The sequence below is a fragment of the Parasteatoda tepidariorum genome, chromosome 1 (assembly GCF_043381705.1).
Source record: "Parasteatoda tepidariorum isolate YZ-2023 chromosome 1, CAS_Ptep_4.0, whole genome shotgun sequence".
Classification (NCBI taxonomy): domain Eukaryota; kingdom Metazoa; phylum Arthropoda; class Arachnida; order Araneae; family Theridiidae; genus Parasteatoda; species Parasteatoda tepidariorum.
The window spans coordinates 8349999-8376115 of NC_092204.1; the positions used below are offsets into that span (position 1 = coordinate 8349999).

The window sequence follows — 26117 nt, forward strand, 5'->3', positions numbered from 1 at the left end:
TTACAGTAGTTATGAAAATAGCATATTATTGGAGGAAAAAAAAACCCATCATTTCATATGTTTCATATGATGATGGAGCCTTCGAATAACAGCCGTAATGTTTTATTTTTAATTTGATAACTTTGATGAACTATTTTGATCCTATTAGATAGACCCATCAGACTTTTTGCTCGACTGTGGACTCTCGGTAGTTTTTATGCTAAATTTAGTAATAAAATGTATACATTTCTATTTAATTATTGCATTTTCAAATTAGGTTTAAATTAAAATTTATCACCGCTACACACAAATAAATAATATTTAAATTCTCCAACAATTTAAACAGATATACAGGGTCATTCATAATTCCCTCCGGGGTTTCGAAGCGTTATGGTAAAAAAACGAAGACGAATATGGCAAAAAAGAACATAGGTAATTATTCCGAAAGTATTCAAGTTTTAGTTTAAGCAGTTGCCGGTAGATGGCAGTAACATGTACCACTGAAGTCAGCTGTAGTAAAGAAAAATGGCGTTTACTGACGGAGGGAATTATAAATAACCATGTTTAAATAATCAGGTGATTACGCTTTGAAGTTCGAGTCACGTGTCAAGATAGTTGGCAAACTATCTTATATAACCTTTTCTTTGTCGTTGACAGACTTTTGTCAATCTCGAGTAAATATGTAAATAGTTGCNAATTTATCACCGCTACACACAAATAAATAATATTTAAATTCTCCAACAATTTAAACAGATATACAGGGTCATTCATAATTCCCTCCGGGGTTTCGAAGCGTTATGGTAAAAAAACGAAGACGAATATGGCAAAAAAGAACATAGGTAATTATTCCGAAAGTATTCAAGTTTTAGTTTAAGCAGTTGCCGGTAGATGGCAGTAACATGTACCACTGAAGTCAGCTGTAGTAAAGAAAAATGGCGTTTACTGACGGAGGGAATTATAAATAACCATGTATAAATAATCAGGTGATTACGCTTTGAAGTTCGAGTCATGTACAAGATAGTTGGCAAACTATCTTATATAACCTTTTATTTGTCGTTGACAAATTTTTGTCAATCTCGTGTAAATATGTAACTAGTTGCGTATATTTTATTACACGTGCGTAAACAAGGTGCGTAGCAAACTCTTTCAAGCACCTTTTCAAATAAGCACCTTTTAAGTACTTTTTAAGCACTTCCAAAATATTTTCTATATACATTACAAAATGCAAAATAATTTTCAAAGACTTTACATGATCATGATAAAATAACTAGTTTCTGACAAAGAATTCTTTTTCTTGATTATATTAGTCACCATAGAGAGATTTTTCGGTTCGATTTCAGAGGATAGAATGAAGTTTGAAATTGAGAATATCTTGCAAAATGCAGCAGAGTTGCACATGAAAGTGCAAGAATCTAACTGAACACAGCTCAGCAGACGCACGTGCGGATTTGTCAAGTATTTCATCAAACATGTAAAATGATTGGCTCTTTCATACGCTACGAAACGACGGTACGCCGGAATGGAGTGTGGTTGAATGAATGATGAAAACGTTGAATAGAACAATGAAAAGCACGCTTTTGCATAATATTTTATTTAATAACCGTCGTTGAACAGCCGACCCAATTTTTGGGTTTACGACTACAAATGTTCAACTCCGTAGCCTTGTAATTTTGAACCCAATCCAGAAGACTCCTGGATTGGGAGAAATTTATCTTAGTGGAGGACTTTGCCTTAATATTTGACGAAAATCGACATGGTAAAGAAAAAAAAATCTCTTTATTGACAAGGGAAAACTAAGCATTTTTTAAAACACCCAATGAAAAAAGCACCTTTAAGAACTTTTAAAAAACTAAAATCGAAAATAAGCACCTTTAAGCACTTTTTTTTACCTTAAGCACTACGCACCATGGTAAATGTTAATATTATTTTGACCACTGTAAATTATATTACATTCTAATCTAGTTTAAATCTCAATTATTAATTTCCTATCGATTTCATCCTATGTTCATCTCGACTGGTTTCTCACTCACGACTTTACTATTTGGTGCTTGGTACCCCCTCTCCTTCTAATTCTACTCCCACTTTACATATTCCCCCATTATATGTATCCGACGAATCAGTCAACGCCTCCTATAACTGATAGCCTCCACACGGTTTCTTATAAGTAGTCTGATTTGACCACTATGAAGGTAAACCCGTTTACGAAAGGGCCATTTAATAGAAAATCTAGTAAAAATTATAAATTTCTCTCAAGTACTTTTAAAATAGAATTTGGATCCATGCGCACTACGGGTTATTTTTTTAAATAGTCTGCGCAGACTACTTATAAAAACCCGTGTGGAGGTTATGTTTTTTGAAGTGCTGACAAAAGTTTTGTAAAAATTCTATCTATTATCTAACTCAGGGATTTCCAACTTACATTAGGCCGGGGGCCGCAATTAAAAACACCAGTCAAATGGCAGGGCTGTAACTTTCTCAAAAATTTATATAGGACTCTTTTATGTTTGAAAGAACATTAAATATTACTGTTAGACTTTTATCAAGTTGTATTGAATTACAAATTAAAATAAGTAGATTTTTACGTGAGAAATAAATTTTTTTTTTCACCGTTGGTATATTAAATTTCACAGAATCGAAGAAATTAGGTTTTTTTTTTTAAAACGAAAGAAAAGTATTTTAAACCGTATAGATTTTTTACGAAAATTGTCCGCAAAAAAATCACAACTAATATATTTTAGTTCGCTGGCCACAAAAAAAGGCTTCGGGGGCCGGATGTAGCCCGCGGGCCTCCAGTTGGTAACCACTAATCTAACTTATAACAATTCCAGTTTACCACCACTTATTTTGTAACAAATGCTGGTATATTTACTACCATTTTTTTCCATACATTTGTGAGCGAGCATTAATCAGGTTAAAACCACTTTTTTACTTTTCTAATGCCTTGTTCTGAATAATTTTAGGCCATGAAGGTTAAGGCCCCACAATATTGAGACCAACGGCATGATTGTAGCGCTTTGGTCAAAATAAAGCCGTTTGGTTTTAGCTTGTCTGGGAAGTAAATTGCGCACCATCCGCCTTTACTTTACAACGACGTTATCCATTGATTTGAAGATGGGTGTACTTCAGGCCACTATTGAAAATGTAATTCTTCATATTTCCTTGCTCATCGAATCAAATTTTAGGCTTTTCCTTATTATTTAACATTTAACCTTTTTTGTTGTTGTTAGTTTTACTTGAACTAAATTTAGCTTTAAACAAAATTAAAGTGTTTGATGTGGTGCTCATAGTGTAGGAAAGAAATTTATTAGTTTAAGATGCTTTTTTGTAATACAGTTTTTTATGAAAAAAAAATACAAGCAAGCTTTTTGTTAGAAATGATTGTTTAGTTAAAATAGTTTTTTTTTTAAAGTTCCCCTAATTGTTGATATTTGGAGCTTTAGAAATTTTGAAGAAATTTCACAATTTCTTCTCCCTTTATTATTAATTGATAACATCATAGCCATTGTTGTTATACCCAATACATACGCAAAATAATACCCAAAGATATTCCCCCAAAACAAACTTAAACTCAAATAATATTTATACCCATTACAGAATTTTGTTTTTGGAATTAAAATAAATAAAATTGAATTATACTTTTTAATTATGGGTAAAACGACTTTGCTTGAGAATTTTTGTTTGTTAAAATAAATAAAATGGAAATATGGAATTATACTTTAAATTATGGGCAAAACGACTTTACTTGAAAATTTTTGTTTGTTAAAATAAATAAAATTGAATTATACACATTAAGGGGGAAATGACTTTCCGTGAAAAATTTTGTTTGTTAAAATAAATAAAATGAATTATACTTATTAATTATGGAATAAATGACTTTACTTGAAAAATTTTGTTTGTTAAGATAAATAAAATGGAATTATAAGTTTTAATTTGGGGAAAACGACTTCAAAATTTTTTAATGTTAAAATCAATAAAATGGAATTATACTTTTTAGTTAAGGGGAAAATTGCTTACCAAAAACAGACGACCATACAGGCTCCTATTAACATGGCACATCCAGAAAAGAAAATAACGTAATTCATATCACCGACAAAATACATTCTGTTGATAAGATACACCTTACTAAACCACTGCTCAGATGTTAAGGCGGTACCACATTTTGCTGTCTGGTGTGAAACCGTTTTCCGCAGAAATCTATGACATCATTTTCAAGAAGAAAACAAAAAAAAAAGTGGCATCAAACTGCAAACGAACTTTCAGATCAACTTTTGTTAAAATTATTTCCGATTTTAATCCCACAACATAATGACAATACAAAAATAATTGACTTTTCGGTGTAATCGAATCTGGCATCGTTTCTTTTCATTTTTTTTTCTCAATCGAATTCGATTTTCTTTCCGCGGTGAACGTTTGAGAAAGGTTTTTTAATATATCGTTTGCTTTGATTAAAATAATTATTCCGATTTCGTTTGCTAGAAAGTTATATCTCACCAATTTGTGGCAACGTAAGTTCTACAATGGACAGGAAGCTCTTAGATGCGGAAAACAAGTATTTTTGTTCATTTATTTTAGACTTAAAAATAGTACATATTGTGCGAACGTTACTCAATATTTCATAAAAATAATAGTATTGTTTTTTCTTCTTTTTTTATTGTATGTTTTTTTTTAAAAGTTTTTATGGCAACATAAAATAGCATTATAAAAATTACAAACTATTTACACTGATTAGAAATTATTTCATTTTTTTTTCTCAAATAAAACAAAAAACTTTTGTGCCATTTTTAAAAGTAATGTATAATTTGTTTCTGCGACTTTTCTAATTAATAGAATACAAAACAAAATATTATTAAAAAACTATCAATGGGTTATACCTGTAAAAAATCGTCGAAAGTTTACATAAAAAGACACATTATTCCTCTCCTCTTGCAGTAAGACTTAAAATGTTAGCTAAAATTAGCAAAAATTCTCTAAGCTTTAGTTTTTAATTGCCTAAAACTCAGTATTTTGCAAAATGCGTAGTAGTTGGCAATCTTTTTAATGAAATGGCAAAATAATAAGGTAAAAATTGTCATGAAGGCTAATAAAATTTGTTGGAAGCGCCAAATCTTAAGCTTAAATATTTAAGCTTTAGTAGCTTAAATATTTAATTTTTAATAATTATTTTGGGGAAACCGTAAATTCAATACGCAATATTATAATGATAGTTTATCAGGAAAGCCTCCACACGGTTTTTTTTGTAGGTAGTCCGATCAGACCACTATGAATGTAAACAAGCATACGAAAGAAGCATTTAGTACAAAATCTAGAAAAAATAAGATAGTAGTAGCAAATATATGTCTAAAAATTTGTTTAATTTTTGAATTTGATTGGTTTGTCTTATTTATTTGTCTACCACTACAGATTCAATTGTTAAATATATATGATAAATTTCTCTCAATCACTTTTTAAAAATAGAATTTTGGTTCTAGCGCACAACTGGATAAACTGGTTTATGTAGTCTGCGCAGACTACTTATAAAAAACCGTGTGGAGGCTTCCTGATGGCCACAGACGACTAAAAATGCAAATAAAATTAAAAATTTTATTAAAAGAAATTAAAATTGGCAACGTTTTATAGCATTTTTTTTTCAGTTTACTATTGAAAGAGAATACAAAAAAGGTTTGTATTTGAATAACATGAAATGTAAGTGACGGTGGGAGATGAGAATGAATAAATAAAGAGATAATTAATAAATAAAAGTGAATTGAGTTTCTTACATAAATAGTCGACTGCGACTTCCCTGGATTAGATATTTTAATGTTTTTTGATATGAAATAATATAATTGCGGATTTTTAAGAACTAAAGTGATAACTAACACTACAAACTATTCATAGAATTGAAGCACAAGGATTTTACTACGTTTTTATGTAGGTATTCAGACCTGCCAACTGCTACTCCTTCCAATGGAGTATTCACCAGGTGGTAGTAAAAGACTAATTGAAATGCATACCTGCCAACTTTCATTCCTTCCGAGAATGGATTTTCCAATTGGTAGTAAGACATTTACCGAAAAACAATCCAACTTTCTTTCTTTACGATAATGGATTTTCCAATTGGTAGTAAGACATTTACCGAAAAACAATCCAACTTTCATTCTTTACGATAATGGATTTTCCAATTGGTAGTAAGACAATTACCGAAAAACAATCCAACTTTCATTCTTTACGATAATGGATTTTCCAATTGGTAGTAAGACATTTACTGAAAAACAATCCAACTTTCATTCCTTCCGAGAATCGATTTTCCAATTGGTAGTAAGACATTTACCGAAAAACAATCCAACTTTCATTCTTTTCGAGAATCGATTTTCCAATTGGTAGTAAGACAATTACCAAAAAACAATTTTATTCAAAAATATTTTTATATTTAGACCAGGTTGAAATTCGCAGAGGTACCAACTTGCTCCACTTTGTAAAAAAAAATATTTTCTAGTGGTAGCGAAATTTATGTCATTTTTAGTTTCGTATTTTTCATTTTAAGTAATTTTTCCATCATTACATATCAAAAATTTAAAGTATCGTTATGAAATGCAACTTTATTGTAGTGATCTAGTGGTTACACTTTTAAAGAGTAGATGTAACTATTTTTATTATTTATTTGGCTACCACACTTTTTTAAGACTTTTACAGAAAGCGGAGCAGTTGGCATCGCTATCATAAAGAATATTATGCTTTTATATATTTGTCGTAATTATTTATATGTAGTGGTGGTCTAACTCATTTATAATTATTGTTATAATTCAAAAAGTTTAATGGTGTATAACACGAGTTTCGCTACCACTTTAAATATGAAAATAAAATCTTCCGGGAAAACCGTAACAGTTGGCAGCTACGGCAAATGCAATCGTAGATAAAATTGACTTTTTGCAATTGCTGTGGCTTACACTCATTTTCGTTTTGATAACTTACACTTACACACAAGATTGATTGATTTGCATTTAGTGGTAATCGAAATCACATTTAATTAAATTCATAAATCCAAGAATTTTATAACCGTCGTTGAACAGCAGACCCAATTTTATGGGTCTGCTGTTCAACGATCTGCTGTACTCCTAATGTTCAACTCCGTAGCCTTGTAATTTTGAACCCAATCCTGACTCCTGGATCGAGTAGTGGGAGAAAATTGCCTCCGTGGAGGACTTTTTGATGGAGCTAACCCGCATTTGCGTTACATGGAGAGGAAGACCGCGAGAACCTCCCACGGTTAGCCTAACGGCAAGGGGACTCGAACCCATGATCCGTCTACCAATGAGGATATTTCACGTCAGCATTGTGGGCGGTGCAAGCTGGATGCGGAATTTGTATCGACTGGGATTCGAACCCGGTTCGCCGCATTGGAAGGCGAACGCTCTATCACCTGAGCCATCGCGGATCAAATCCAAGAATTTAAAAGAAATGTATAGGACTCAATACCACTTTAAATGAAACACAATGAAATTTCCGTAGATGTTGGCAGCTAGGGGCGTTTTTCACGCCCATACAAAAAGGGGAATTTCTACCATTTCGGCAAGAAATTTGTTAATTTTCTATAACTCAACATAGTTTTTTCGAGTCTCTTTCGCAAAGGAAAACAAGTTTAAGTGTCTTACACTTGAAGCGAAGCTATAATTTTGCACTGTATTTGCCGTCTTTCTGTAAAGATTTATCTGGGCTTTAGAAAGAACAAATAACTATAATATTTTAAAATTATTTTAAAAGTTTTTAAAATGTCACCAGTTTAGTGACATTTTTTTACCTAGATGAAAATTATTAAATTCAATTTCTCATTCTCATTCTTTTCAAATTCTTATGAGCCCAGATAATGCAACATTAGAGTAAGTTTTTAAATATTACAAAATTACACCACAAACGGTTTTCATTTTCTCAAAACTGTGGCTTTTCTTCATACTGATGTTTTACGCCATTTTTAGACTAAACATAGAGGGCGCTGGCTAAAGATGACCTAACAGTGATGAGTATAGTTCGTTCGTCAGGAGTTGGCCTTTGGCTCCACCTTCATCACGTGGTATCCGACGATACCATTTCGCTATTTCTGGGAGAAGGATGTGGACCATCCTGAACAAGGTTGCTAATTTGGCAATCGTCTGACAAAAATATTTATTTCGCAATCCTTATGCGCATTATTTTAACACTAAATATTTCATAAATTTGATGACATTCCTCTTATTTGAGTGAATAGTTTGTCCTTTTTGAGACATTTAGCTGCAATGTATTTAATTAGCTAGAGTAACGAAATGGATAACAGCAGATGATAAAACGAAGTAAGTGACTGAAAAAGAATTCACTGTTTGCGTTTGGCGCGCATTGATGGTTGTCTCAATTTCAAGAGCGGAGATCCACTCTTGACTCTTCGTCCGAGGAGGTGGAGCCAAGTGCCAACTCCTGGTGAACAAACTATAACTGTTGCAAACGTAGATCAGCTATGAAAACAACATATCGAATCACTTCACGTGACTTCGACAAACAGCCTTTTAAATTTACTTCAAGTTTTATTTATTTGTTTAAATTACACAAGTTTAGCGATAATCAAAATCATCAAACATCTAAGCTATTAATAAATTCGTATTTATTACCTCATTTAATGTTATCTATATTGAAGAACGCTAGAATGGGAGAATGTATATCTTGAAGTAGACATGGATGAATTAAGAAATTGAATAATAATGAATTAAATTTCAACAGCTTTTTAATTTTTTCAGTGCATCAATGGAAGAATTTGATATCATGATAATTCTACAAAATTACAACAGAAAAATCTTTGGAAAGGAAATTTAATGTGTTACAAAAACATTTCTCCCTTACATATTTTAATTATTTATAGCATTAAATTTTTTTAATACTTATGACTTAAAAACTTTAAATGCATTTATGATTTTGTAATGTTTGCCATTAAATAATTTTCATAATTTTCGATATTTTAGTAAATTACAGTTCAGCTTATTAATAATATTTTTTTTAAGTAAGTAATTTCGGTAACGAAACTCAATGATCAAACAGAATATTAGTAATCAATTAGTAGGGTTGACATGGGACTTCTATTTAAACAATAAGTTTCCGAATCTTTATGGTTAATATAGTTAATTTTATTACAGTTGAAAAAATTTAATGATTCATTTTAAAAAAAAGTTACATATTTCATAGTTAATTTGAATAATTTGGGAGATCCACCAACAACTCCTACATCTGAAAGCCTCCACGCGGGATTTTATAAGTAGTCTACTCAGATTATTTATAAAGTAAACCAGTTGTACACATGAAGCCCAAATTTTATTTTAAAAGTAAATGAGAAAAATATATCATACATATCTGAGAATTGAATCTGTAGTGGTTGACAAGTAAATTAGACAAACTAATCATATTGATAAATTCAACAAATTTTTAGGCATTTATTCACTACCACTTTCTAATTTTTAGTAGATTTTCTATTAAACGGCTCTTTCGTAAACTGGCTAACACGTTGAATGCCTTTTACATGGCTTGCCCGTCTGGCCAAACGGTAAATAACTACAAACTAAATTAGCAAATTTGACAGATTTTGCTAGTTATTTGAAAGGTTTAGCATGACATGTCTGGAAAAAAGTGGTGAATTATATAAGAATACGAATTATTTAGAAATAGTGGTGGATAAAAATCTACTAAATTGAACTTATTAAACCAAGAAACATAATTAATAAACTACCACTCGAAAAATATTTATTCGCTGTCCGGAGCAAGTTGGCATCTCTGTGTACATCAAACCTGCCAACTTTTAATCCCTTCCATTATCATTTTTCCCAGTGGTATTAAAATGGAATTAAAACTTCAATTTTAAGCAAACAAATACGTTGTATTTGAAAAAAATTAAGTTGACAACCATGATAGTAACTCATATTAATATATAAGCTTAATTTTTGTAAGAATAGTGGTGATCAAAATCATTTAAAAATTAAATTTATAAAAGAAAAAAATAGTATATATTTACTACCACTTTAAATATGAAAATAAAATCTCCCGCAAAATCCGGGAGAGTTGGCAGGTATGGTGTACATAAATAAAACTATTTTTGTGCGTTTTATATTGCATTCATTTCTTCAAACCATTTTAGTAACGATAATAATATACAAGTATTAAAAATTTGCTAGAATTATGTATTTGTAATAATCTTGGCTTCGCAGGTCACCGGTGACTCCCGTGGCACTACAAACAAACTCTGTGCCGGTCACCGGTGACCCCCATGGCATTCAAGTGTTAACCTTAATAGGGGCCTGATCGAACTGCCTATAAAAAACCGTGTGGAGAAATTCAGTTACAGGAGGCGTTGGCTGAGGTCGCGTAAACCATAATGATCGAAAATAAGAATTTTTATTTTTATTTTTATCGGAAATAAGTATCTATAAGTTTTTGATTTTAAAAAATAATAGTAAGAAAAACAAGATTAAGTGGGGTGCTATGTTAATAACAAATTTTATTCTAAAAAAGATAGAGGTATAAATAAATTAAATTGAATTCGATTTATAAATTTGAATGAGTACTCACCAAATACAGCAGAGTAGACACAGTAAAACACACATCTCACCTGCAATGCATTTTCAAGTAAAAAGTACTTTTTAAAGAACACCAAAAGACTGTTGCCTTCTATGAAATCAAGACTTGCGTCAAGGTGATAAAACCCATGAAAAATATTTACGATCGAGGACTTCCTATGACTAATCTAATGTTTACCATAAAAATTGCCCGAAATATGGAAGAAATATATATTTTATGTTTTCCGCATTAACAGTTTCTCATTATATTATATTATTAAAAGTGAATTGGAAAAAAAAATATAATGACAGGTTTTGTTTGATCTTTGACGCAAGGTAAAGCTCTGGTTTATTCTTTAGGAATCAGTGTTTGTTAGAAATAAAGTAAAAAAACAGTAAAATGCTAAAAAAAATTTTTAAAAAAAATTAAAAAGTGTATTTTTAAGGGCGGTTATAAAATATAAAAACATCGCTATATATTGATCACATTTCTATTCATTTTTGACGATCCTTGAGCAGTATTTCGTTATTTTCGAGAATCATCTCGTCACGAAATCACGTTAATTGTGACGAAAAGCGAACTCTCAAATATATGATGAAAATGTTGCCTCAACTCGAAATCTCATCGTATAACATTATGGAAGATCGTTAACTTGAATGACGAAACTAGGATTAAGACTAGACAAACGAAACTGAAGTGGCGAATTAACCCGACCAGGCATTATGTTGGTCAAGGAGTTGGACTAGACTAGTACCCTGAAGTTCCGGGATTCTAATCCCGCTTCGGGGATGGGATGTTCGACCAATATGGTGACTATGTTAAAGTGATTATTAGAAAAATTAGATGCATTAGACACAACGAGTTTTTTTTTTCTCTAAATATAGAACTACGAAGTATTTCTTTAATTTTGACGAAATTCGTTTTCTCGAAGAAGTTATTTCGTCACTTTGATGAAATTTTTGCTCTGAGCATATACCAGGAAACGGTTTCGTCAAAAGTAACGAAAACGTACTACTTGAGTATCCATTTTTCCCAGTGACTGCGATATTTCATTTTAATTTCCAATGCGATACGTTAAAGTCATTTTTTTTCTGTCTTAAAAGTTATTTTAACAGGAGCAGACAAATGTATATTTATAAACATATAACTACACGTTTTTTATAAACTTGTAAAGTGCGCGCAAAAAAAAGAAGAGACATCACCCTGAATAACTTTCGTTCTAATGATCGGATTTTCACGTACTAAGTGTCAATTATGTTTCTATGGGTGATTTCAAATATTCTAATTATTTGTTGCTAACTATTAGTTAAGTTACGAAATCAGGCACAAAAACGCACTTTCCACGAATTAACATTTTTTTTTTTACATACTTCGATTCTTGGCCTTCAAAATATAGGGGGTAGCCGCAATTTGGAAATAGTGACTCTAATAGTTAGCGGATGAAAGCTTGTCCCCTTATTGTTAATTTCACTTTTTGTATTTTCAGCCATATCTTTAAAACTAATTGAGCAATTTAAAAAAAAAATTCCACCCACTCATTAAACTCCTTTTCCTAAAGATAATTTCATGCACACAATAATTTTTAATAGTTATTTAGCAATTTTTATTATTTAATTCAATTGTGGAGGAAAATTTTTTGAATTATGAGGCATAAAATTTTTTTCTGTTGCAAAAACTAAAGTTTCAACTGTTTTTATTCACTTAAAGCAGAAAAAAATTAAAATTAATTATTTTAAAAAAATAATAATTTAGCGACAATGTTTAAATACATAAATAAGCGATTAATATTTAAATGTGGTTAACTTACAAGGCACGCGTAACCTAAAATTTCATTCCTACATTAATATTTTTTTCTCTGATAGCCGAATTTTAATCTTTCTTTTAAATAATAAAATGTTTCTTTTTAAGTCGTATGAAAATTTATTCTTTACTTAGCAAAGAGATTTGAATAAAACACTATATTCAATGAATGTTGAGTTTTATGAAAGCATGTTTCTGATAGAATGCGATTATACATCAGCTTTTTTTTTTAATTTTATTTTTAGTAGGTTCATTAAATAATTGATACAATTTTAACAATACACATACGTATGCATTAATTCGGAATAATATATTTATCCATTTCTGCTATTATATTTTGTAATTATCAAGTAGCATAATAGTATTGTGTTACAACTTAAAAAATAGAGATAAAAGTTTTATAAAAGGTATTGTTATATCTTCTTGCATTCTCAAAATTGCAATTTCAACGATGATTACATGAAATCGTGTTTTGATACTTCTTATTACTGCAAAGTGAAGGAAGTTGCCGAATACGTAGCCAACATTTTTAAACATCTTAAAATTTCTTATGTTATACATCGTCTAAAACGTCTTAAACACACGCGTCTAAATCGTGTTTCACAGGACAATTTTACCAACTACTTAATAATATTTTTTTCATTATTCAAAATTTTATTCTTTTCGTCGCATCGTATATTATTCTTCAATTATATACTAATCTATATTTTTAGTATTTTAATTTATGTTTTTCTTTTAATTAAATGCTCGTTTTTAAACTATTGTTAAGTTCTTAATATTAACATGTTGAATGCCATGGTGGGTCACCAATGGCCGGTAAAGCCAAGATTTAATAATCTATATAGTATAATATATAGATTATTAAAATATATAGATCTATATATAATAATATAGTATAATATATAGATCTGTATAGTATAATAATTGGGTTACATTAAAAACACATAATTCGAGTAAATTTTTAATTTTTTTTATATTATCGTTACTAAAATGGTTTGAAGAAATGAATGCAAAATAGAACACACAAAATAGTTTTATTTATATATGTTACCGTTAAAGTATGAAATCCGTTATTTTATAGAATACCTAGTTGTTCCATGAAATAACTGATCGTGTCCGTTAAAGTGTAAAACTCTCTTGTATTTCATGGTTTAACTAGTTATTTCATAGAATAACGATCTGCAGCCCGTTAAAGTGTAAAATANTAAACGTACCATATTATTATTTTTATTTTTGCTCGCCATATTTCTGCAGCCATTTTGTTTTTTCGGGTAGTTTTAGTGTATTTAAAAATTTCAACTAAGAATTCAATTTACCTGCCCATAAAAATCTCTAAATAAAAAACCCCAAATTTTGAAACAAATTTTATCGAAATAATATTTTTGGTCACGAAACCTTGGATGCTGGCCCGCTGTGCAGGGACTGTAGTATTAACATCTATTTTTGTTATTAAGTAGGAAGAATTGATTCGTTAGCTGTACTCCGTGTTTGTGGAATAGGAAATGGAGAATTCGAATGATATGTTCGAACAACTCTAAGAATGCCAACTTTTTCCCTAAATTCCACTTTATTGCGTCACATACCTTCCATCCGGGAAATGAGATTTTCAAACTGGTCTTCCTGCAATCTAATATTTGAAAAGGAACCCAAACTTTAATTGTCTAGAAATATAACGATTTTTTTATTCTTCAGAATTTGATCTACAAAAAAGCAATTTTTAAAAATTTCATTTTATGTATGATTGATATAAAAACTTATTTAGAATTCGATACATCTCTTGCATATTCGATACGCTCTCGTATTAACGAATTCGAAATAAATCTGTCTTATCTTTAACACATTGAATGTCATGAGGGTCACCGGTGACCGGCATTGAGTCGTGCGTAGCGCCTCGGGGGTCACCGGTGACCGGCGAAGCCTAGATTATTAGAAACACATAATTCGAGTAAATTGTTTTTTTTTTTACTATTATTATCGTCACTAAAATGATTTGAAGAAATGCATGCAATATCGAACACACAAAAATAGTTTTATTTATATACACAGAGATGCCACCTTGCTGCGGACAGGGAATAAATATGTTCATGTGGTAGTTTATGAATTGTGATTCTTGGTTTAATAAATTCAATTCGGTAGATTTTTATACACCACTATTTCTAAACAATTCGTAGGTTTATATAATTCACCACTTTTTTTTTAGATATGTCAAGCTAAACCTTTTAAAAAACGAGCAAAATCTGTCTAATATTTGCAAATTTAGTTTGTAGTTATTTACCGTTTAGCCAGACGGGCAAGCATGAAAAATTTTCGTGGCACTCAACGTGTTAAGAAGGCTTAGAATTGTTGATTTTAATTTAATATACTACGTTACTAGCGCTCAAAAATTCACGACACGAAGTCAATCATGTCTGGCGAACCTTGAGAACAAGCGCTTATCTTTAAGCGCTCGAAACATGTAAACTTTTAATACCATATCTTCATATTTTTGAAGAAAATGTTTCGTTCGCTCAAAAATAGGTGTCTCACGATTCGCCAAACGTGAATGAGGCAAGCGCCAGACGCGCAAGATATGAGCAATTCAAGTAGTTCTTTTATGCTGCGCTTGTTTTGCCATGAAAAGTTTCAAACAGAAATGGCTGAGTTACTGCTCCTTATCTTTTTGAAAACAATTTATGAAAACCTTTAACTGATTTAAAACCTATTACTGTTTATTAGTTTTTAGAATTAAACGTTTTCTAAAAAAAAGTGACGTCAAAGTTTTCACCACTTTTCAGTCATTCTTCTCAGTTGCCTTGGAAAAAAAGAGCAATCTTGTTATTTAACCCACGCACGCTAAGCCGCATACATGCTCAGACATTAATATACATGCTCAGCCACAAAATCTGGCGTATACGTTACGGTCAATGTGAATAATCGGTTAGTATTAATACTAACCGGTCAATATTATTAATAACCAAATAAGCAGGTTAAAGTGAATAATTTAATCGAATTTATCACTCCAACTGGTCTTTATTAATAATAACCAATGAAGTTTAGTCAATGTCATGGTTTTGTGTTTTTACTGGGGGTAATTCCGTATCGTGATCTGCTACGCCAACTACAATCGCCAAGGCGCCGAATTGATTTCAAACTAGAAAATTTTTTTTAAAAAAAAAAGAAAAAAAGAAACATGGTGATGTTTTTCCTAGAGGAGGCTATGAGTTATACCCTTCAAATTGATACCTTTCTGTGATCCTTTTTTCATTTTCTTTTTTTTTTTATAAACTTTTTGCGGAAGTTGGCAAGACTTCGTGATTATTCTGCCACAGGGGAATCTTCCCCTACCACTATAGCCATAAAAGAGCACTCTCCGTTGACTCCAGATTCAAATGTACAATTTTTTTTGTTATTAACTAGCCTCCTCTGGAGACCAGCTAGTCCACCTTTTTAAGTAAATAGAAGTATTTCGAGACTCGTTCAGTCAAAAATCAAGATAATATGTAAAAATAAATTCATTATTGGTCAAGTGAGAGAATGGATTTAATGTTCATGCTCACATGAGTTTTCGTTAGTGAGTGTTAGTGTGGTTTCGTGTTCAGTACAACAAATGCTAACACTTAAGAAAATGAAAATATGCAAATTATCTCGATGGCACATTTGATGGATAAAGTTCAGTCAAAAATCAAGATAATATGCGAAAATAAATTCATATTGGTCAAGTGAGAGAATGGATTTAATGTTCATGCTCATATGAGTTTTCGTTAGTGTGGTTTCGTGCTGAATTTTTTATTTAAAATGTTCAGTACAACAAATGCTAACATTTAAGAAAATGAAAATATACAAATTATGCCTCGGTGGCACATTTGATAGATGATAAAACAGATTAAAAACGTTTTTAAAATCGAATCGTGCACTTATTTACTATAATTAATCATCTAGCAATTGAATTTTATTTCTAAGGTTTTTTTTTCTTCTCCAGAACGAAACAAAATTTTACTGTTATAAATTTCTTTTAGTTTAAGGAATATGCAGATCTGAAAAGGTAAACAATATGTTTTATAGAAAAAAATAAGTTAAAAAAATAATTTAGCTTAAAAGCATTGTTCAAAAAATAACCGTATAAATGAGTGTTATCATTTAAGGCAGTGTTTCCCAAAGTGTGGTACGCGTACNATTCACATTGCTCAAGTGAGAGAATGGATTTAATGTTCATGCTCACATGAGTTTTCGTTAGTGTGGTTTCGTGCTGAATTTTTTAATTAAAATGTTTAGTACAACATATGCTAACATTTAAGAAAATGAAAATATGTAAATTATCTCGATGGCACATTTGATGGATAAAGTTCAGTCAAAAATCAAGATAATATGTAAAAATAAATTCATTATTGGTCAAGTGAGATAATGGATTTATTTATGCTCATATAAATTTTCGTTGGTGTGGTTTCGTGCTGAATTTTTTAATTAAAATGTTCAGTACAACAAATGCAAAGCATTTAAGCTATCTGCAACAAAAAGCATCATGCCAATCGATACAGCCAATCAAGCAATATTAGGGAAAGTTTAATCCGTAACAATGGTTTTTAACGCTAGGTTTACGGGACGCGTCATTTTGACGCATTCCGAATTTTATAAGGAAAATTACAAAACCCGTTTGCATTTTTATTTTATCTCTTGTAATGACTTTTATCCATTGATCGAGGTAAATATACATTGAAGTTTATTTTCTTCAAAATCGGTGAAATATTGAAATTCTCTTTGTGGTATACCAATCTCTACGGATATGCGTCCATTTGACGCTATCGTCATTTAGATAAAATTTTGAATAAACATACAAACATCACATCAATAATAAATAGGAATGTACCGACAATACTTCAATCCGTTATCTCAAATGAAACAAGCGATAAACAACTGTTGCCGATGAGCAACAATAGAAAGAACAAATGCAGAATGCCAATTGATGTCAGATTTTGAAGGTTTCAGTTGCTTAGTTCGAGTATTCAAAAATAAAATTCTAGAATATTTCATAAATATATATCTCATATTTTCATTTTTTTTCTTGTAGTAAATAATTACTTTGTTTTCTAAGTGCAGAGATGCCAACTGCTCCGGTCACGCCAAAATAATTTTTAAAAAAAACGGTAAATAACTAGAGAGTAAATTTTGCAAATATAAAGTGGTGAGTTATGTAAGTCTACGAACTATTTAGAAATAGTGGTGGATAAAAATCTACTAAATTGAATTTATTAAACCAAGAAAGAATCAGAATTTATAGTTAATTCTTGGCCAAAGATGGCGCCACTGAAAAACATGAACAATCGCACCTCTCTGCCTAAACAGGCATGCGTCAACAACAGCAATTGATACTTTAAAATATATATTTGCTGTCCGGTGCAAGTTGGCATTCTTGTAAATGCTGTTATATGTACACGTTCATGCGTCAAATTGACGCGTGTTCGTAGAGATAGGTGTAAAAGAAACGTCCGTAAACCTAGTGTTAACAATGGAACTTTGTATTTTTGATGTTTATCCTGAACTAAATGACGCCGGAAATTGGTGGTTGTTTACAAATTATCCCATATAAATTTGTAAAGTGCAGAAAAAAATACGATCCAAATCAGTGCACTTGTTCCAGATTAATATCAAATATACGAGTGCACACAGGTTTTTACTTTTATATGTATAGATACGATCAGTGTTGCCAAAACTTGCGTTAAAAATTTCGTTAAACTAATTTCATTTATTTATTGCATTTCAATTATTTATGACATATTTGGCAATATGAGGTGAAAAATAATAATTGTAGAACCATACCCAGAGAGTAAAATAAGGTTTATTTTCACTCAACAAAAACCTTTTAATGTAAACCTAAAAAGGTTTGTTATGCGGTTTGCGTGTAAACCTTCTAACCTTAAAACGAGATTCCTGACAAGCTGCTCTATTCTACGCACATTACCCTAATCCAAAACCTTGAAAAACAACCTTCTATGTAAAAACCTTAAATAGAGGTTGACTTAGGGTTTTCAAGCGTGAAAAAAATCCTTTAATAAAGCTAGTTTTCAAGGTGAAAATAATCTTTAATCTAGGTAATTATAAGATTTATTTTCGCAAAGTCTTGTATGCTCAGCTAAAATCCACCTTGTCATGAAATTTTAATGGACAATTCAATTTGATCCGATCGCTAGTGTGACGTCATCTAAAACGTCACGATGAACCTAAGTGACAATACTTTTTAAAAAAGCTTCAAAAAATAATTTCTAATCCTTTTAGGATGAAAGGTTTGAAACTGCAAAATTTTTGCTTTATTGAAAAAAGGTTTTTAGTACAAACATTTTCGTGACAATAAAATGAAAATTCCGAAACAAGGTTGTCGTAAGGTTACAGGCTTTCTGGGATAGTTACACATATTATTATAATTCCGAAACAAGGTTGTCGTAAGGTTACATGCTTTCTGAGATAGTTACACATATTATAACTACCTTTTTTATAAAAAAAAAAACTCTTTTCATCATTTACAAAGAACAAATTTAAGCTCTGGAGAGATAAATAAATTTTCATACCTTTCATGCAATTGTGAATATATAGTGATTTTTTAAAGCAAGAAGTAAAATGAATTCACTAAAAAGCATTTAAAAGTACGATATTTTTTTGGAAATTAATGTCATTCACAACAACTATCCTCGCTCAGTAGGTCAAATTTAATGTCTTTGGATTTAATTTTTCTGAGTTTCAAAGCGAGTCACGTGATTTATTTTTCCAGAAAATTAACGGTTAACAATAGTTGGAGTTGAAGATTTTTTCCCCCATCATACTCCCCGAGCATTTTTTCATATACAGGTATAGGACAAAACAGTACATATACAATAATACTGTACATAGCACCGCTATGCACAGGTGTTCCTATTATTTTGTCCTATACCTGCATATCTTTGCGATTTAACGCGTCTTCGATTTGAAACATAGATATAGAAAGTTTATAGACACCGTGCAGTAAAACAAATCAAGAATACTAATAATAACTAAAGCAGATGCATTTTCAACAAAAAAAATGTCCTTTTTAAAAAAGATTAAGAAATATAAAAAATGTCATTTTTAAAAAAAGGTAAAGAAAGTAGCGCATTTTTAAGATTTGTAGCTTTGGCAAAATAATGAGTAGCCCAAAAAGTAGCGGGTAGCCAAAAATCGATTTTCAGTAGCGCAGACTTTTAAAAGTAGCCTAACCCGCTACTTGTAGCACAATCTGGCAACACTGTATACAATGGTATACTAAATGATGCCGGAAAGTGATGATTGTTTACAAACCACTCCATAAAAATTCGCAAAGTGTGGAATAAAACATAATTCAAATTGGTGCTCCTGTTCCAAAGTTATTCGCGAACATAGATACAGACTTTCGTTTTTATATGTATAGAGACAATGGTATGCAAAACTGTCTCATTTCTACAAAATAAACTTTAATATTGAAATACTTGTACCACCATTTTTCTCTTTTTTGGAAAAAGAAAAAAACAAGCATTACAACTATTTAAAAGGACGCTAGGAGTTAAAATATAAAATATAAGTTATAACTAACGTGAAAATTTACTTTTTGATCTTTGTTATGACTTAGTTTTTTTAAGGGTAAATGGGCTTAGAACTTTTTTTATTTTTAAAAAAAAATAAAAGTGCTTTTTTTATTATGTTGGCAATACTGGTATCAAGGTGTCAGAAAGTTCAAAAACTCTGTTTAAATAAATGATTCAATAAACGCTAATTAGTGCTTATAAATTTAAATGATAGTGAATTACAAAATCGGAAATAGTACTCACCATACACAAACGATCAGACAAGAGCCTATTAGGACTGACATGCCACCAAAGAACAATACGTAGTGCATCCTCAAATAGAAGCCTTTCGAAACACCTAAAAAACCACCGCTTTTCACTCAGAAGAGAGTTATGTAAAGGTGATAATCCATAAATATTGATGTTTGAACTATTCTTTCGATGACAAATGTTTACGACACGATTACACAACGATGAGTTTAAAAAAAAGTGAAAATATGCAAAGAAAAATAAATTTCGGGTTTTTGTTCTAATGCATGAAAAAATCAGAATTCAAAAGCTATCGTGATTTTTTTTCTCGGAAATACAAAATTAATATTTACCGGTGACAGTTTTCGTGAAGTTAATTTTACCGAAATATTTGTCAGGTATTTTCTTTCTCCACATTTTGTCCGTAACCGATTGGCCCGAAGAACAATCATGTATCGTCTGCTTTTAAATTATCGTTTGAAGATATTGTTTTACCGCGCTATATATAGAGCCACTTTCATACAACTGACGTGATAACTTTAAAACTATTGAAAGCAAAACATTGGTGGAAGTGTGACCGATTCTGAGAAAACGATTTTATTTTTATTTTTATGGCTGCCGACTTATTTGAGTTTATACAGACTATTATGGAAGAATTTTATTTGACGTCTTAAATCGTTTGATGGAACATTCTTTTGTATTTATCTGAAATAAAATAAGTACTTGTTGATGTTCAAACAGTCTAACTTGTAAATCTTCATTAAAAATTTATGCTTGTTTTTAAAACTTTTTTAGATCACGTATTATAGTTATAAGGATTTATGTGATGTAATTTTTATTTTGTTTTAGAATCATTGTCTGCCATTTGCGGGAATTATAAAAATAACTTAATTGTGAAAATAGGAAACTGGCATAAAGTTTTAATTTGAACAAGAAATTATATTTCTTGGAATCTGCCGTGGTGCCTGACTCAGACTTCCTCCGAGACAATAAAATATTACTTCCCCGTGGAATAAGATATAAAATTGTTCTCATTTTTATTTCGATGTTTTAGTATTATTATGACTATAAAGAATTTAATTTGTTATTTACTTTCGAAACATTTAAGAAATTATTTTGTAGCTCATTTAATCATTCATTTTGAATAATATATCTGACGTGTCAGTATCGATTTGAAATGAAGCATGAATCGAATTTTTTAATCGGAAAAGCTCGTGATTTTCCTTCAATTAAGAGATTTCGTACCACTTTTTGGATAGTTTACCTCTCCTTTTCGCTGTAACAGTTTTTGGATTATTTCTGGGCGAAACGTGACATTTTGGTGATGTTTTTCAGGACATGATTAACGCGTTGAAAGCCATGGAGGTCACCGGTGACCGGTGAGGCCAAGATTATTAGAAACACGTAATTCGAGTAAATTTTTAATTTTTTATATCATTATCGTTACTGAAATTGTTTGCAGAAATTAATGCAACATATATAGAACACACAACTATAGTTTTATTTATATGCACAGAGATGCCAACTTGCTCCGGACAGCGAATAAATACTTTCAGGTGGTAGTTTATAGATTGTGATTCTTGGTTTAGTAAATTCAATTTAGTAGATTTTTATCCACCACTATTTCTAAATAATTCGTAGGCTTATATAATTCACCACTTTTTCCTGATATGTCATTTATGCAGCGAAATTTAACCAGATATTTAATTTCGAAAACTACAAAAAAAGATATAAAATACAGACCAATAGCCGCTCACTTTACATCCGACGCCTCATATCACAATCATCAAAATAAATAAAAACTTTATCAAATTTCTTATCACAGATACGATTCACCTATAACATCAGCTTCAACAACTACAATATTGAAAGTTCTATCAAGCGTTTCCGCACGTTGACCATCAACCAGCAGCCAAAACTCAAGTCACACATAGTTTAGAGCAAGCTGCTCCGTTTCATTTTCATTATTAATATTTACTCACGCAAAGTGCTTGAATTCCCCTGACAACATCCACATTGCCTGCTAACCTCAACGAAGCCAAACAAAATGACAAATACTACACGATAAATGGGATAGGGGGTGCTTCGCGGCCTAGACGCCTAGATCCAAAAGCAAGACAAGACAGATAAGTCATGCTGAGCCTTTTAAAAACTATCGAAATCTGTCTAATATTTGCAAATTCAGTTTGTAGTCATTTACCGTTGTGGCCAGACGGGCAAGCCATGTAAAATTAGCGTGGCATTCAACGTGTTAATATACAGGTGAATATAATGAAGACTTCAGAATTGGTAATTGTTCACTTTTAAAAAAAAATTGGAAATAAAAGTCAACAGTTTTGTTAGCTATAAAAACAAATTGGATACCACTTTTTAATTTTTTCATGAGATAATGCGAATGATGTTATGTTTAAACCAAAGAAGTTAGCGAGACAGATATGGGGGTGAACGTTCTTTAATATCACACGATACTGGGACTTCAGTGACAGCAAAAGAACGAAAATTAAACGTTCGTAATTTTTCTTTTTCAATTCCATTAGAATTAGAATGTTTTTAAACTAGAATTGAAATATCTAACAATGTAAATGGATTTAAAAAAAAAAGACACGATTGATTTATACCAAATCAAAACATACCATTTTGAGACTTTACTTTATAACAGCGTTGGACTGCCGATTCATTTTTCGTTTAAAAGCTATCAACGTTCAACTCCGTAACCTTGTAATTTTGAGCCAAATTAGAAAACAAGGGTCCAGGATGTTTGTATTGGGACAAACTTGCTTCTGTGAAGGATTGATGAATCTAACCCGCATTTGTGTCAAATGGAGAGCAAAACCTCGAAAACCTTCCACGGTTAACCAGGGATTATAACTCCAGGGATGCCCCACAGGAGACAGAAAATTTAAAACGTGGTGATTAATAGAAAACAAACATCAATTAATAGAGATTAAAAATAACTTTTTTTAGCATATATCTTTCAGTTTACTAGTGAAAGTGATTGCAGATAATATTTTTTTTTGCTAGAAATATGAATAATTTACAATGTATGTCACAGTGGTAGTTACGTTTGAATAAATTAAATAAATAAAAAATGAATCGAGTTCTTACCACTACTTTTTAGTCACATGTAGCATCCATGAAGATCCATCTACCATTGAGGACATTTAATTGTTACGATCCGCTAGCAGAATTCGTATTGGTTTGCCAACGTTAGGAGTCGAACCTGGGTCAAATAATTAGGAGGCGAACACTCCATCCCCTGAGCCACCGTGACCGATTTAGCGATGCACCCTTCTTTAGAATAGTAACTAAAAAGTCTACTAAATGAAAAATGTGAGCAATGCTTCTTCATCTTTGCAGTTTATGACCTAACCAAATCCTTTCACAGCACTGTAACAGTTGAAATTAATTCTGCTTCGTTTATTTTATTCTTTATTCTGTATTCTATATGTATTTTATTCTTTTTCAAAGTTAATGCTAGTTGATTGGTACGATTGCCAGGAGACCAAAAACATACACTATGTAGACTTAAGTCGAATACTGTGCCAGATCACCAATAACTTCTCGTGCTTTATAGGACCTAGTACAACAAGTAACTGAAATTCTATAGTATTTCAACTCTTATAAATAAATTATTTCTTTCATAATAAACTCTAATAAATCAATCAATAAATAAATAAACTCTTTCATTTCAAAATTTAATTTTTATTTTTTGACGGAGATTTTTTTTTTCAACTGTTTAAAGTGGTAGCAAATTTTTATGCTTTACTGTTTTATTTTTGATTTGATAAATTTGATTTACGATGATTTTGACTATCATGGAATAGTTTAAACAAATACATGCGACCTGATTATTATGTTGAGAGCTGGATATATAAAACAAGTTAAGCTTATCTTAATTGTTATTTCTCTACCAATCAAAATAATGCAGAACTCCCGGATTGGCATTAAATTGGATACTCCGTCTTTAAAATAAAATTGGGTAATTTGCATTAAATCAAATTGAATACTCGGGTTGATCGTGCCCAAAGGTTATTTATCTCGTTGGTGAGTTATTTATTTCCGACACAGCTGGAATTGCACGTTTAAAAAAATGAACACAGCTCGAAATGCACGTTTAAGAAAATAGACACAGCTCGAAATACACGTTTAAGAAAATGGACACACATCGAAATCCACGTTTAAGAAAATTGACACAGTTCGAAATGAATATTTAAGAAAATGGACACAGCTCGAAATGCACGTTTAAGAAAATGAACACAGCTGGAATTGCACGTTTAAGAAAATGAACACAGCTCGAAATGCACGTTTAAGAAAATTGTGGCAGCACGAAATGCGGGTTTAAGAAATTGGACACAGCACAAAATACGTGTTTATGAAAATGGACACAACTCAAAATACGTGATTAAAGATGCGTGATTCTCAACATTTTATTTCATTTTTCAAACTTATCTAATGAATTTCTTTTTAAGAACAAACTAATGAATCCAAATAAACTAGTAATATCTTTTATTTCAAAAATAAAATTTTTAATTATTCTTTATGAAAACATTTTATAAGTCAGCAGTTTTTACAAGGTTTTCATGAACCCCATGAATCCTACAAGATGGTTAATATTGTGTAACAAAATATAGTAATTATCATCATTAGTTCAAAGCAAGAAAGCAAAATTAGTCTTATTAAAATGAGTTCTTTTTACTCCCAACAAAATGACAGGGTGAAATTTTGTCCTCTATTTCACGTGCCCGTAATATTTCCGGGTGCTCAAAGATAACGTGCCAAAATGAGTCTATGCGATGCCCGGAATCATGTTTATTTCATTATTTATACACCAGATGGCAGTACCAGACTATCTGTAATGTGTTAAGGATAGCTTGTTTTGCGCTAGATATCAACAAATGATGTAAGCAAAGAATTAACCTAAATATTACAAATGAATACATATACTGTACATACTTATAGTTTGATGTAAGTATGAAATAATAGGCATTTTTATGACTTTTTTTCTTCAAAATTATGCGACCACTAAAAAGCATTATTTTATGATTTTTTCTACTGAGTCACTGTTTCTTTCTTCTTTTTCTTTTTTTTTTCCAAAGAAACTTTCGAGGCACGTGTAAGACCTCTATAATCAGGTAAAAGAATAATAAAAATTTAAAATTTTCCAATGTCTCTTGAATAAATTATGACTTCTCGCTGATACTAGCAGAAGCTCTAAATTTTTAAACTCCTTTTTGAAACATTCTGTCTCATTTCTATACTTGCTCACGAAATTCTATTTTCTTTCGTTTTTGTAACCCATGCAACCTTACAGTTGCCAAATAGATGTTCAATGCCAGGCACATTAAGCCAAACAAAAGTATACATGCCACTCATGTTCGAAAACAATAAAAAAATGCATTAAATATTAAAAAAGTTTATAACATAAGCCAACTACGAACAGAACGTGTATTGTTTAAAATCAGCTTCTTTATTTTTAATCACAAAACAATGTAGCTCCTCTCAAAAGGTGAAAACAATATTGCTAACTTCAACTAATTTTGCTTCCTACTGATATCTATGTTATATGCTTTTGATGTTTAATGCTTACTGAAAAATAACATTTTCTTCTCTCTACTGCCCAAATTATAAGACGCACTATAAGATTCGATGCAGAATCTTAATTATCAGGTGATACTATACAGCTTTATTATTTTTGTGTGACTGAAACCGGTTTCCACTTGTTTACGTTCGTGTATCAATTGGTTAATATTGCAATGCAATACCTTAAAAATAAATACAAATAGGAAGTAGTATATAAAAATTCTCCTAATTAAAATCCCATTGCATGTATGTTTAAATATAAAAGTTTTGCATATAAACTCGTGCAAAATATGCATTTGTAAAAACACTACAGTGCGTCTAATCACTTGGTCTAATTGTTATAATATACTAATATAATACCTGATATAATAAATATTTTATATTTATATAATATATCGTCGAATTTATCCAATTGTCGAATTTATATTATATATCGTCTCGTTT

General features: G+C 30.8%; 1 protein-coding gene across 5 annotated transcripts in view; it reads right to left on the reverse strand.

Moving 5' to 3' along the window:
- The window catches only part of LOC107440182 (uncharacterized), a 28322-nt gene extending 7603 nt beyond the window's left edge, over positions 1–20719 (reverse strand). The window contains exons 1-2 of one of the 5 annotated variants that reach the window (XR_011637717.1): positions 20109–20657; positions 10534–10573 (exon numbers count right to left, since the gene is read on the reverse strand). Coding sequence is in view for 1 of the 5 variants with exons in the window: in XM_016053031.3 (XP_015908517.3) it covers positions 10534–10573; positions 20447–20510 (104 nt within the window). In the remaining 4 variants the exon portion in view is untranslated. Of the gene's footprint in view, positions 1–3993; positions 5896–10533; positions 10574–20108 lie in introns of those variants that run through there. The other 4 variants (XM_016053031.3, XR_011637721.1, XR_011637715.1 and 1 more) reach the window with 4 other exon arrangements.
- Between the last annotated feature and the right edge of the window lie 5398 nt (positions 20720–26117).